The sequence below is a fragment of the Poecilia reticulata genome, linkage group LG13 (genome assembly GCF_000633615.1).
Source record: "Poecilia reticulata strain Guanapo linkage group LG13, Guppy_female_1.0+MT, whole genome shotgun sequence".
NCBI lineage: Eukaryota > Metazoa > Chordata > Actinopteri > Cyprinodontiformes > Poeciliidae > Poecilia > Poecilia reticulata.
The window spans coordinates 19,390,710-19,405,836 of NC_024343.1; the positions used below are offsets into that span (position 1 = coordinate 19,390,710).

Genomic DNA, 15,127 nt, shown 5'->3' on the forward strand with positions numbered 1-15,127 from the left:
TTTGGTTGTTTGACTATCAATAGATTGTTTTTTTTGGGGGGGTGAGGGGAGGGACGCTGTCAGAATGTAATGCAATGTATATTTCGACAAGAACAACAAAGTCATTTTCTTTTGTTTTCCAACGAACAACTTTTAAGACTAGTTTCATTTTCAAAATCATTTCAGATCAGTAAACCGTTTAATATTCCAGATTTTTACTTTATTATTCTTTTGAACGGTTCCATAAACTCTGCGAATCTGTTTTATACTCCGCGTTTCCTTTGAATCGACCGCTGAGGCTTCACGGTTCGTTGAAATTGCTTTACAGAATGAATCTCTTGTGTTCTCGGAAAAGCCACTTTGATAAGTAGGCGGGGCAGAAACTGGACATACCTAAGGTAAGTCGCGAACTTGAGTGCTGTTGTTCGCCATTCACTTCAGCACTCCCTCCTTTTCCATTCCTCCTCCTGTCTGTCACTCTGCTCCTCCCGTTTCTCCTCCTTTCGGGGATCAGAAAGTCCTCTGCGCTCCGAGGCGCACAGACGCGCTCGGGAGTCTCCGTCCGATTAGATAAACTTCTGTAACTTAAACAACAGGATCCGCTTTGAAAGAGTACCGTCTGGACGCTCTTGGATTTTTTTTTTTATATACATTTTTTTGCCTTCTTTGGTGGGTTCACTCAATAAAGCTGCTTGTTTTGCCCAGAGCGCTGGCACAATGAGCGCGTTCTGCTCCAGATCGACAGATTAGAGGTGAGTTGGACTTTAACCTGCTGCAGAACTTTGTTGGATTTACAACCTCCTCCCCCCCTGTGGAAAGTAACTATCTTGCTTTTTGCCTGTATGTTTTGAGAAGATGTGCCCATGATTAAAACCACTGGAACCTCATTTAGTTAAAAAAGATTCACGGAGGTTTAAGAAACCTCCAAGCTCTTGCCTCGTACCACAGTTTTTCCTTGTGGCATTACAGTAATTGCTTGGTGGTAACATTATCTTGCCAGTTTGGAACTTGTAATTGGGGCATTTCACCACAGTGAGCAAGTACAAAAGGACTGTCAACTGCTCTCACATACTTTCCTTGAGTTTCAAGCAGCTTGCCCACTGATGTGTCTTGACTGTGGCTGCTGCTGGTATCTCCTGAACCTTGTTAATAAATAATCCATGTGAATTTGGACACTTTCTGTGCTCTTTGACACTGACTGGTGTTCCTCTCTTTTGTTTATCTCAAGGGTGGAAATCTTGACTACGAGGGTGTTTTTTTTTTTTTTTGCACTGAGAACTCAGTGTTTCACCACAGATAGAGAGAAGAACAGCCATGGATTTGGGAAATGATGTGGATTTATCCAACAACAACATCACACCTTTGTGGAGGCGGCGCACAGACCTCAGTGAAGGTTCCCAAGACTTGAACAAACTCAAGCCACGACCCGTGAGCTACCACCTAAACGGGGTTACGACTGCAGACTTCCCTGCGGGGGACGATGGACGTTCCTTCACGTTGAGCCAACCACCCCAGCCTTTAAATGCAAACACTATGGTGTTAAAGCATGTTTTGCACAAACCCTCGGAAAAAAAGCGAATTGTTCGGAGCATTAGCATTGGGCGCCTCTACAATGGACGCTTCTCATTGTCCAAGTTTAGGGCTGAGGATAAAAGCGCTACGCTGGACAACAGAGGTAGCAGCAGAAGAAATAACCAGAATGGAAGCGTTTGCTCTAAAAATCATCACCAGGACCTGCAGAGATCGACCACAAACCCTCTTGATCTTGACTTGGAGAAAGACCAGATCTCCTCTGGGACAAACACACCCCCACCTGAAACTCCTACCGACAATTGTTCTTCACACGTCCATTCTCCACACACGCCAAATCACTGCCACTACGAGCTGTCTTCACAGTCATCGGCATCCAGCTCCTCATCTCCAGGGTACGGTACCCTCACCCCCTCTCACAGCTCCTCTTCAAGCATCCCCTCACTTTTGTCTTTGACCTCCTCGGACCCTCCGACGCCCCGCTCCCCATCGCCAGCTGACAGAGGGAATCCATTGCAGTCTCAGACAACCTCTCCAGCATCCTCATATGATACCCTGTACGCCTCCTCCTCTTCCTCCAGCTTCTCCACATCGCCGTCGCTCTCCCCAACTGCATCCCCCTCTCCCACCGTCGTCCTTAGCACCAACAGCCCCGCTGCCTTGAAGATGGGCACCCAGCAGCTTATTCCCAAAGGACTAGCATCCGATGTCCGACAAACCAAGGCGCCTCCTGCTGGGACCCAACGGCTGGGATTGGACCATTCCAAACGAGCGATTAAAGTTCTCAGCATGGTGGAAGCAGGAGGTTACTTTTCTACGGGAGGGGGCCACACCGAAGAGGCAGAGGGAGAGACCGAAAGCCCCGGGGCGTTACGGAGAGCTTTGAGGAGTACGTCTTACAGGAGGGCAGTTGTGACTGAAGTAGACAAGGACGTTACCTTGGTTGAGTTAAAGATGCCTGTCATGGAAGGGCTTGAAAATCCTGGTTCACCCACTGGCTCAACAAACCTTTCCACCTTAAGTCCAACAAGTGCCGAAGCACCAAAAGCTGCCAGCCCAAGGATCTCAAAGTCTTCTAGCCCTCGGATGGATAAAACTAAAAGCAACAAGAAAAGCAAGGTGGGCCAATCTATTCATGAACTGATAATGAATATATTTGGGGTACCCTAAAGAGGAAAAATGCAATATGTATGTTAACTCTTAAGAGAGGGGCACGCAAACAACACTTTGCTAACAGTGAATTGTTTTAGTAGCAGTAGGTACAGGGTCTCTTTCAGTAGAAATTAGGGTTTTGTGAAAGTGAATTAAGTCATGAACAGTTTCAAACACAAAGCTGTTTTGACACAAACAAAAACGGATGGTGATCTGAATTAGGTCGTGGAATGTGATGCATTTGGAAAACTTTTGCACTTTAGCAAGTATTGTTTTCAGTATATGCACATTCATGCAACAAGGTTGTTACAATTATTACTTGTGACCTTGTGATATATTTGTCTTCTTCAATTGGACTCTATATCTGACACAATAAAAGAGGAAAACTGTGTAAGAAGTCACATATTCAGCAAAAACCTGGCATTTTAACAGGTGGATGAACATTTAGGAGCCACTCTAGTTCAAACGTGTCGCAAAACTCCTTTTACTTCACTCTGTAGTCAACAAGTAGTAGCCCCTGTAAACGTTGGTAATCTGTTGAATGCTTTTTGTGTCTTTGTTGTAGCTGGTTGAGATTTATTGACTGGGTGAATTGCGGCCTCTCTAACGGCTTAACGTGCTGTTGTACACAAAGATTGCTTTGACACGAACTTATATGATCAGGAGGGGATAAAGTCTGAATCACAAAACCACAACACAGACTGACCATTGTGGTTCAAGCTTGGATTAGGACAAAGCCCTGTAGGAAAACAATTAACTTGTTTGTTGGCGGTTATGATGTAATAAGACAGTGTAGATGCATGTAGATACATGTTTCCTTGGTACGCCACAGTTTAAGTTGATTGTGGTTTGTTTATTCCTCTTTCAGATTCCAAATAGGAAGAAGCTGATGCCTCAACGGACATTTGACAGTGAAGGTAACACCTGTCTTTTTGGGTCTTTTTTTTTAATGCATTCAGCTGTTTTAATGTCACTTTACTTTGAAATTAAAAATTGGTTGTTGTTTTTTTTTGTCACAACAAACATTTCAGAAGAGGAGCTCTATCAGAACTACCAGGAGAAGGCCCTGCATAACGACTCCGATGAGGATGCTGATTCAAGGGGGCCTAAGCCCGATCAGGGCATCGTCGTGCAGTACAGACCCATACGTACCTCCTGGAGCCAACTGAGCGTGGTTAGATGCGACACACACACACACATACACACACACACACACAAACAAAACCCACAGTTAGTTGTGTGTAACTTATATATACCCTTTCTCTACACCCTGAGTACTCACGATCCGGCTGCTGCGGTTGCAAAGTGCTGGAATCCTAGTGCTCCAAAGAATGCTGTCACAACCAGTTGAGCCATATTTCATGCCCATCCTCCTCCCACTTGCCTCTGTTTTTCTCCGGGACTCGCTGTTTGTCAGTGAAGCGCGCTCACTCTAGGACACACTCGGCCTCAGAGGCAGACAGTCCGTCAGAGGAAGTCTTGAAAGCACTGCTGCTGCTGCTGCTGCTGCTGCTGCTGCTGCTGGGCGTCTTTCCAGTGAACTGGCAAACCCTCAATACTCACACTGCAAATATGCTCAAAATGTTCACCATAGGGATATGTGGGATGATCCTCCGTTGCATAATAATAGTTACGGATTGGAATCTTCAGAGAGGGATATCGGAAGCGAATCGGCTAATTTATTGTTTTTTTCTTTTTTTTTTTCTTTCTTATTAAATCATTCCAAACCCATTTCATCATCTGTTTTTTTCAATTGTTGCGCAAGTTTGGGATGAAAGCTGGGTGTTGGAGTTAATTAGTATCAGTTTCAAACTCTAATAAATGAGGAATTACTATCAAGTTAGAAAACAAAATGGTTGCTGGTATTTAAAGAGCTCTTCAGTTTTCCCAAATACTAAAGTTGCATTTTCAAGAATACATTTTTTTCAAGAGTTTGTTGATCCTGGGGTTAATAATCACACCCAAGGAATGATACAGCATTATAGCACCTCCAGTAGTAAACTGAGCCTCATGTCTTTTGTGTTTTCTAAGCTCAAGATGAATGTTTTGAAGCGTTCTGTCGACCAATCATCTACAGTTTAGTCTGGTTGAATTGGCAGTGTATATCTAGTGTTTTTAGACCCTTTTAGAGATGTTCAATTGTCTTTAGTTCTTAAGTTACTGTCCTTTGGCTAGGACACTTAAATGGACACTGAAGCCACACCTTTTTTTTAAACCTTGGCTGTCCTTCAAGCTGTTCTTCTCACCAGAACTCTCTGGAACAAGTTTTCTTCACTTGATTGAAATTATTAAGACCATTTACTGCCACAAAAAAACCCCCTTCCCCCCAACATGACGTTGCCACTACCATGCTTCACAGTAGAGATGGTTTCAACCAAGTACCTATTCTTTCTTGATGATTGGTTCTTTGTTCTTGTTGTGTCTGACCTGACAGGTGCTTTTTGGCTAAATTTAAGCAGGTTTCCATGAGGTTTTCAGTGAGTAGCGGCTTCCATCTGGCCACTCTTGAAAATTGGATTGTGATGTGCATCAACAAGGGTTAAACTTAAAACCGGTTCTTACACCCTGGTGGTTGCAAACATCTTCCGTTTCTGAACAGTGGAGACTGTAGCGCTTTTTCGGGATACTCAATGCCTTGTTTCTCTCTCAGAGGTGACCTTGACTCAGTCTTGTCTCTGAGGTGTGCAGGGAGTTTCTTTCTGCTCTGATAGATACGCACTGCCAATTGTTAGACCCTATTTCAGTAAGTGCACTCCAATCCAGATCATGCCCAGTCAAGTAAAATGACTTCATATGGACTCCAGCTGACTTGCTGAAGCATGTGAAATCATATGCATCTGTGGTTTCAGTTGTGTATTGTAACAGATTTGGGAAAAAGTGAAGGGCTGCCAATACTTTCTGATGGTCCTTAGTCGTAATTGGACCTAGATGTGATTTGAGCATAGACCATCTTCACCAGGCTGGCCAGTATTTTTCTGAACTAAGAGTTTTTTTTCCATCATAGCTGCAGTACAGTTTTGGATATTGTGTCAGTTTGGTTTGTGTTTCTGTAAATCTTACATTGGAGAGTCTTAGTCAAGCCCTTTTTTTTGTTTTTGTTTTGTTTTTTGGGAATGGTGAAGCATTGCTGCTACTGTCAAGGTGTGACGGGAAGCTTAGTTCGGTTTGATTCCACGAACCAGACATGCAGGTTGTCTTCGAGTGACTCACAGCCTGTCGGGACATCTCACTCAGCCTTGCCTTTCTCTTGCGCGTCTTTTGTTTTTTAAAATATAAATGGGACATCAAATCCCAGAAATGATGATGTTCCAGGACTGTTAAAAGCTTCAGAAGGCACGGCTTACCTGGAGTTTACATCCTGCGGTGTGGCCTTGAGCAAATAAAACAGGTTCATCTTATGTGATGACACCTAATTGAATGTGTTCCAGTCACGCCCTGTACTGTACAAATGACGGTGAATTCACCTGGTGCTGTCTGGAAGCTTGTTGCCTTTGCCCAAAGAATATTCAAATGGGGAAGTGGAGAGCAGTCAAAACAGAGAGCATAAATCATAAATCATAACAGTGATATCTGTGCGAGCGGAGGGAACTGAAAGATCGCTGAAGATGTTTGACCATCTACGGGATTGCTTGTTCTTGTTGTTTGGCTCAAAGACTGCAGGGCAGATACGGCCACAGAGTCGACGCCACTTCTGGAGGAGGCGGTTTCGCTTCCGTTCACTTCAGACCCAAACAGGCTGAGAAGTTGGTGGAAGTAAGAGAATACCTTGTCAGGAATGAGGCCTGAAAGAAAGTGTAATGCTTATTTAGGTGTAATGTTACCTATATGGAATGAGGTGAAAGAAGAGAAGGAGCCATACTTGCTTTGGTTGACCCTATCGCAACCTAGGCATTCGCCTAGAGCTGGTAGCCAGGATATAGTGGAGCGGTGTCGAAACCTCCCGCACCTGTTGCTGCATTTAGCCGGTCAGCTGGAGGCTGTTTCTGTACTTGCAGAAAAGTTCAGTTGGGTTGTTTGTGCATACTTTCTTTTGTGAAAAACAGTCACCCACCCTGACCCCGACCCACTCTGTGACCTATGACTCCTTTAAAGCTAGAGCTGGCAAGCAAAGAGCTGGTGGGCAAAATGTCTTAATGAAAGCAGCCCCATTATGCTACATGTTTCTTTTTTTCTTTTTAAATCGTTGTGCTAGTGAAACCATAATGTTCCTTTTTAAGGAGGTTTTCAATACCATTTAGAGTCTCATTCTGGCTGATGCACATTTTAACTTAAGGCTGAAAAGTTCGGTACTACTCCTCTCTTAGTCCATTTCAAGATACTAGTTTGCTTGTGTTTTACTGAAAAGTGAAATAATAATTTTAAAAAATCATTAATTAAAAAATAGGATTAAGATTTAACTCAACCCCTAAAGATGGGAACCAGTCCACCCACTAACCCCGCAAGGACAGACAGGTATGGACGGACGGATGGATGAAAATGTTTATTTATTTATTGGATTTGTTGCCATGGTATTTATTTGGGTCAAGCCATTTCCTTCTTTATTACTGATTTTTTTATTTTTACAATAAAATATTGTATACAATATTTGTTGTATTGTAACTACAGTTAATACGTTTACATGGATGAATGAGTGAATGAATGAATGAATAAATTTAACTTAACTTACTTTAACTTAAAGTTATTTAAAGTAAGTAATTTAACTTAACCATTAAATCATAAGAGAAATAATTGAAGAATTTTACTTTTCGTTAAGGTAAAGAAAAATGGCCTGGCTGAACAGCTGAGTCAGGAGGAACGCAAACGACAAGAGGTAGGACTTGTGTTTTATTCTCCATACCACTAAATAATCTCAAGTGTCCTTAAAAACTGGGATAAGATGTCTGTTTGTACCCGTGATTTGTGTCACGATGACAAAACCCCCCCCCATTAAAGTCGAACAATTAGAGAGTTAAGCTGTCATTTACCGCAACGAATTGCAAGTATGGGAGTCGGTTTTAAAACGGACACAACGGGTTCACAAGACTTCTTGGGTGAATATCATTTGCTTTGACATTCCAGATGTGACTTAAGTCTGCAGGTATGCGAGTCGCGTCGACGACAGAACCCAGAGTACCTGAACCCGGTCTGCTTGTTTTTCATCCCATCAGGTCTCATCTGTGTTGCTTTTTTCTCTCTCTCTCTCTCTCTTTTTTTAAGGCCATCTTCGAAATGATCTCATCGGAGCACTCCTACCTCCACAGCTTGGAGATTCTCATCCGTATGTTCAAGAACTCATCGGAGCTCAGCGAGGTGATGACCAAGATCGAGCACCACCACCTCTTCTCCAACATCTCGGACGTCTGCGAGGCCAGCAAAAAGTACGTTTGGCGTTTGTTCGGGGAATCGATCGTTTACTTCTTGAGAAAATGAGAAAATGTTCTTTGTTTAAATGAATATTAGTTCCAGAGGTGGACAGAGTATCCAAAAAACTGTACTCAAGCAAGAGTAGCTCTACTTCAAAATGTTTCTGCTCAAGTAAAAAGTAAGAAGTAGCCATCCAAGAAATTAAAATGTAACTGAGTAAATGAAACTAGCTACTACCCAATTCAGATTATTTCATGCTACAAACATTCTGCTTTAATGTCATCGCTTGCTGTTTTCACTTTCACTCGGACCCGGGCTTTCAGTGACTGACAGAAGGCTGAGAACTCAAGACAGCCGGCTTCCATTTTTGTGACACAAAGTATTGACTGCAATTAGCTGCAAGGAAATATTTGGGTTAAGCTGTCTGTTATGGTTTGTTAGCTCATGTGTTCAGACTGGTTTTGAAAAATTCCTGGCTGAGATCACGATGACCTTCCATTTATCTCGCAAATGTCTGGAAACACTGATCCATTAGAGGCTACGAAAGCTGAGACCGTGGAAATCTCTGCTCCCTCAGCAGTTGCTTCACTGAGTTATTTGTTGCTTCTACAAAAGGATTGCTTGTAGATGTGATCTCTCTCTCTCTCTCTTGCGGGTTTCATAGAGGGGAAAAAAACAGTGAAAAACATAAGACATGCTATTGATAATAGCAAAACCTTTAACTTTCCCATTGGATAACATTTGCAACTGATGTTTAACACAAATGTAAGAACCTCATAACACTAAACTCTAAAGCTGTGTAGCTTATGTAGTCCTATTGAGTCTGAGGGCTAATCTCAACATTTTTGGGGCCAAAAAACAACAACCTTTCTCTTTTCTTTATTAAATTAAGTGCATTCTGAACCATGAACACATTGATTTTTTTTTGGCCACTCATTCAGTGAGCGAAGACATGTAAAGTTGTGTCATTGACATAAAAGTGTGATGTAGGACGATAATGTTGCTATTAAATAAAAGAGGTTCTAACAGCGGAGCCTTGTGGAATCCCATGTTGGATTTTTCTTTACTCGGTCTCATGACAAGCAATTGACCCACTTCAAATGTGTGTCAATTAGTATGTTAGTCATTTTTACAAGTTTAGTGTTAAGTAAATATTGTCAGAATGTCATAAAGCTGAACTCCAATATACGCAACCTTTGGTTACTGGCCTGAGTGAGCACTGGGTGACTTTATGTGACCTTTGTAGCCACATAAAAAGAAAAAATGGAAACTTAAGAGGGGAAAAAAGCTCATGGTTATGTATTTTGTTCTTTAACTCATCGGCTTTTCTCTTAGGGTTTGTAATTAAATTTTGGTCGACAAATTTACCCATGACACACTGTCAAAATATCCATCTGCTGAAATGCCATTTTCAGACTGATGACTATTGAATCTTTCTTGCTACATCTTGTCAAGCAGATCTGCAACCCGCTCATCTTTAAAAATACCTGGGGATTAAATCATACGAGTTAAAACTGCCTTGATGAAATGTATCGTTGCATTTTTGAATGACTCAGTATTACTCCATCTACTGTGTGGACACGCTGCAACCCATCTCACTTCTGTTCGTCATACATATTCGTGACCCGCACACGGTAATGTGCGTTTGCTCCCTGCAACACCGGTTAAGCAGCATCTTTTACTTCGAATTTGAATTTTTGTTTTTTGAAACAAGAGCCATATCTGTCTGCAGCCAGGATGCTGTGTAGTCTGTATAATGGGGTGTGTGTGTGTGTGTGTATATGTGTGTGTTTGTCTTCCACCCCCCCTCCCACCCGGTGCTTCCTTTACACACGGGCGGGTTCCTGTTTGTGTATTTTTCCTTTGGTATGGCTTACTTAATAAAAGTTTTACATGAAATCTGAACCGGGACAGGAGCATTTAATGAGATTCAGGATGTGGTTTAATTTGTGCTCTTTGTCAGTAGTGGTTCTGCAAACGTATTTGTTCGCGTGCTGACTTAACTCCAGCAATTTATTGTAGCAGTTTGGACTTATTGGTCTCATTTTCTTGGAACTTTGATCCTCTTAATGTCCTTAATTTAGGACATGGGGAGCAGAGGGTTAGGGCTCATGACCGTCAAGACATCATGGAAAGAACAAAATTAGACATTAGCAAACGGCCACATGGTCACAAGAAGCACTGTCTCCCATATGCAACCTGTAACGGGTCTGCTGAGTGAAGGAGCCGGTCTTTGCTCATCTGCTTTTCCAGTTGAGCTCGGACATGATCCGGCAGGTCAAGGGCAGCATCCTGTGTCTGTATCCCCGCTTCCTGTTTGGCACCTAAGCTAGGGCGAGCAAAAACACTCGCTCTCTTGAAGTCGGACAAATGGCGTGTCATTAACCCGGCCATCTGTTGGTGCTCAGGAAGAGGAAACGCATCTAATGTAATGGTTACTGCTTGGCTTTTATCTATTTTTAGAGTCGGGGAGTTCCGCTTCGTGATCTTACCCCAAGTTTTTATAGGTAAGACGTTGATTGGCAGGTCGTCTCGGTATCCTGACTTTGCGTCCGTTAGTGCGTCACGTCTTTTCCTCCCTTGGGGTCATGACTTGATGTCATTCTATCATGGCAGCTCGTGGCCTACTAACCTTTAGTTTGTTCTTTACATTTTTTTAAAATCTTTTTACAACCGTGTCTCAGGTTCTTCAAGGAGCTGGAGGACAGACACCAACAGAGCCTAGTCATCGATGACATCAGCGACATTGTTTGCAAGCACGCCGAGTCGAGCTTCGACCCTTACATCAAGTACTGCTCCAATGAGGTGTACCAGCAGAGAACGCTGCAGAGGCTGGTGTGAGTGACCGACCGACCGACTGAACGAACTCAAAAACAGATGTCTTCCTCTGAGACACTCTCTCTTTCTCCTCTGACTCGGTCTTCTTACTTTCAGCGGTGCCAAGAATTCTGCTTTCAAGGAGGTGCTGACCAGGTTGGAGGGCCACCCAGACTGCAGGAACCTCCCCATGAGCTCCTTCCTCATCCTGCCCATGCAGAGGGTCACTCGCCTGCCGCTGCTCTTGGACGTGAGTGAACCGAAATGCGCACAGTTGCTCAGGCCTGAGGAATTACAAGACTTTTTTTTTTTTTTTTGAGCGTTACGCAACACTTTGTTTATTTGACTACGCTCTAACCGCACAGGCGTTTCCGCGACCTCACATCATTCTTTAATAATCCCCAGTGATTCATTTTCACTTCTTCTTCGTTTGTTTGTTTCGTATTGGAACTGAGTATTTGAGTTCCCTGTTTCTCCCTTTTATCTTTTTTTCTCATCATAATTTGATTTTCCTCTTCCTTTCTTTTCTTTTTTTTTTTTTTTAAGTGGCTCCCAAAGGGGGTTTGGGGTTTATGCTTGTACTATGAGATAATTTTGGCTCCTGAGAAAGTTTTATTTCTGTTTATTTACTCCCACAGTGCTAGAATTGGGTCCCTGCTGATGCAGCGCTGATAAATACACAAATGGAGTTAGCAAACAATTCCATTTACTAGGGAAACAATCTGTCCAACTCGACCTGGCCTTGTGTGAAAACTCAGGAATCAAGTCAAATAATTCACTTTATTACTTCAGAACCATTAATGGGTGTTTGTTTATGAATTGACTGTTTGAGGAGAATATACAGCTCCTCCATTTAAGTTCAGTTTGACTTCAATCAATGTCCGGACTTTGATTTAAGTCAAAGTTTGGACTCTTTTAGCCATTTTTGCACTTTTGTAAACTTTTAGCCTACTTCATCATGTCAGACAGGCTCTAGTTTAGATATTTCTTGATTTTGCAGGTCTTCTAATAACCAATTAAAGGAAAATGATTTTAATCACAGTTAAGTCTCCATTCATTACTTCATTGCTTCAAACAGATTCAGGCTGGTTAGTGTCACTTTCCCCCCCCCTTGATGAAGAAAGTCATAACTTGAAAACCCTGTTTTGTATTTACTTATCTCTGTACTTACTGAGGTTATGTTTGATATCAAAATGAATTTGATAATCTGAAACATTTAGGTGGAAGACAAAAAAGCAAAAAACAGAAAACTCTTTCAGGAGTCTCTTTTTATGGCTCTGCGTGAGCGTAGTGGAGAGAGTGGCTGTGCTATCGTCCACGACTGTTTTTAATGTGAAACGTGTGTGTGTTTTGCAGACCATCTGTCAGAAGACGTCAAAAGACTCGGCACACTATGAAACATGCAAGAAAGCTTTGCAAGCTGTGAGCAAGGTTTGTGGGTTTTTTTTTAAAACCGTTTAATATCTGGATAACTTTGCAAAATAGTGAAATGAAATATATTTATGCCTTCTGGTGGTCTGTTTATCTTTTCATTTTTGTTTTCATCTTATTCCCACAGGAATTTAGCTATCTGCTTTACCACAATCAAAGACATATGTAATTTTTTTTGCACCTCTCTGCTTATTAGATGGAATCTATGATAAAATATTGTCCTCACTGATGGTAAATTAAACTGAACCTTAATCGTCATTAGCAATGCCATAATCAGTTTTCTTTTTTGTTTTTTAATTTATTTTGCCAATGTTGTGCTGCAGCACAATTAACACGCTGTTCAAAAAACAAATCATGGGGATTTGGAAGAGTCTGGTTTGGCAGGGCCTGATGATTATGGAAATGTCAAGAATTAATAATGTTAATGGATCGCAGCTAGACTGTAATGGAAAAATAGATTGGTTCCTGCAGCTCTTGGTCTGGAAATAGATGTACAACATATTGAAATAATTGTTAAAAAAATGTCAAAGAGCAGAATCGGATTCTCGTGTTATGATGAACTTGAATAAAAAGATCCTAATTCACAAATTGAGAAGCTTTTAGTAGGAAAGCAACTTATATCATTGCAAGAATAAGTTATTACTGGCATAATATGTATGAGTACTTTACTGCAATTTTGATATAAACCTAGTAAACATGTAAAATACACACATTCATTGTAGTGATGGTTTTTGAGTAAAAACACATAACCTTAAAAACAATGAATTATGCATTTTGAGTTTTGATCTGAAATATTTTCAAAGTCATTTCAGTCAGTAAAAAGAGTAGCAGCTTCTTTCAGCCAGCTAACTGGCAGTGCACAGGAAAAACACAGTTTAAATCCTTTCTGCGTCTTATCAAATGTATGTAAACATTTTTTTATTATTATTATCCAGTGACTATTTTTTGTTTTCGTTCCCTGTGTGAGCAGGTGGTGCGGAAATGCAACGAAGGCGCTCGCACCATGGAGAGGACAGAGATGATGTACACAATCAGCACTCAGCTGCAGTTCAAGATTAAGGTAACAATTTCCCCTTATAGTTAACCAGCAAATTAAATCAAACCAACCTGCAGGTGGTAATATTTTGTTTTCAAACTGATGTGCTTTGTGTATTAATAACTGAGACGACGCCGAATCAGATTCAAATCTCATTCTGTGATATTTTTACGTCTTACTTTGTGTCCAGTTTAATGACTTTTATTACAGGAGACGAGGCAAGCCAACTGTAAAACTTCAATTTGTTTGTTGTTAACTGTTTCAAAATAGAGTTGCATTTTGCTTATATCAATATGAAGGTCATTCGCTTTTTTTTCTTTTTTCCTTTTTTTAAATGGGCTGCTCCTCTCCAAACGCTGGATGTTCTTGAACAAGTTCAAAACTAGACATTTTTTTTTTTTTTTAGCTCCCACACATTTATTTAAATTCAGCCTGATAAAAGACACCAGAAGTCATTCTCATTGTTCACATTAGATCCGTTCTCAAACCCTTTTCACCTAATTGAAGAATTAATTGACACCTTTTTCTGGACTTTTTAGTTCCTCCCGTTTTTCAACCACATTTCATGTCATTTTGACACAAGGTATAGAGCTTCTTTTGTCTTTTTTTTATGACAATTTGCCCTGAGGGTTAATTTCTGCCAAGAAATGAGATAATGAGAACAAGTCCACTATCATGCGTTATCTTTCTCAATGTGAAGAAATTGAGAATCGGAGCAGGTTTACGCTTCACGCCATGTGCAACATGTCTGTCATCACAGTCAATGAACAATGGACTGTGACGTTCTTCTAAGGGCAGCATTTTTTTTTCTCATTTTTTTTTTTACGAACATGAAAGCATATTTTACATGACTTGTATACTTGAGCAAATTTTTTTCCATTTACTTGGGAAACCATATGTTTGCGTCCCCCTCCTGCTGCTACAGTTCTTTCTTTCTTTTTCTTTTTTGTACTGAGTAACAAATACGAGATTATTCTCTCTGTTCTATTGGACTTTACAACATGTTTAAGCGCTGAGCTGCTGCGTGTTGAACTTACAACCACTTGGCTCACATTTAGCCGCTAAATGTCGCTCGTCCTCTTCCCTACCTTTCAACAACTGGTCTAAAACAGCAATTTATGTCAGGGGCAAAACGAGTGCCGCAATGCAGCTGCACGCGCACATGTAGCCGTAGCAACGTGAAGCATGCACACACCGCTGTCGTCCAGTTGGCACAGGTCTTCACACTCTCTGAACACACAAGGCTTGGCAGCGCATGTGTGTCTAACCAGTGTGGGAAAAAAAAAGTAAAAAATAAGAAGCTGTTGGAGCATTTGGGATTCACAGTGTCGACAACTGATCCACCTTTGGTCCTCCAGCTGAGGGACGTTACAACGTTCCTAACTGAATGCATTTTCATTAAATTTGTTGTTTCGATCCGCTTCTTTGTTCCTCCAGCCTTTCCCGCTGGTCTCGTCCTCCAGGTGGATGGTAAAAAGAGGCGAGCTGACTGCATTCGTGGAGGACAGCGGCATCTTCGCGAAGCGGAAATCCCGACACCACGTCTACTTCTTCCTCTTCAACGACGTTCTCATCGTCACCAAGAAGAAGGGGTGAGCTGGCGAACGTGGACGATGTCGGGGCTCTGCGAGTGTGACCCGACCCGGGCGCGAGGGCTCTGCTCGTAATTCACCTGCCGCGACGTCAGAGTGATTTCCCAGAAGCCTTTTGGTTTTCAGGGCTTGCAGCTAAGAATCCCGAAGGCGGGGCCGGTGTTATGCCCAGAAAAGCCCCCCTGCCCAAATTTGCCTCCCCTGTCGCGGGAGCGCGCATCGCTCTAAGCTCTCGCATATTGACGAG

General features: G+C 41.9%; 1 protein-coding gene across 1 annotated transcript in view; it reads left to right on the top strand.

Moving 5' to 3' along the window:
* The first annotated feature begins 410 nt into the window (after positions 1-410).
* LOC103474707 (rho guanine nucleotide exchange factor 26) overlaps positions 411-15,127 on the top strand; it is a 31,464-nt gene continuing 16,747 nt past the window's right edge. The window contains exons 1-11 of the mRNA XM_008425852.2: positions 411-731; positions 1,208-2,628; positions 3,530-3,578; positions 3,693-3,835; positions 7,415-7,471; positions 7,858-8,018; positions 10,689-10,841; positions 10,939-11,071; positions 12,178-12,252; positions 13,223-13,312; positions 14,726-14,880. Of these exons, the coding sequence (XP_008424074.1) occupies positions 1,294-2,628; positions 3,530-3,578; positions 3,693-3,835; positions 7,415-7,471; positions 7,858-8,018; positions 10,689-10,841; positions 10,939-11,071; positions 12,178-12,252; positions 13,223-13,312; positions 14,726-14,880 (2,351 nt within the window). The 5' untranslated portion in view covers positions 411-731; positions 1,208-1,293. The remainder of the gene's footprint in view (positions 732-1,207; positions 2,629-3,529; positions 3,579-3,692; positions 3,836-7,414; positions 7,472-7,857; positions 8,019-10,688; positions 10,842-10,938; positions 11,072-12,177; positions 12,253-13,222; positions 13,313-14,725; positions 14,881-15,127) is intronic.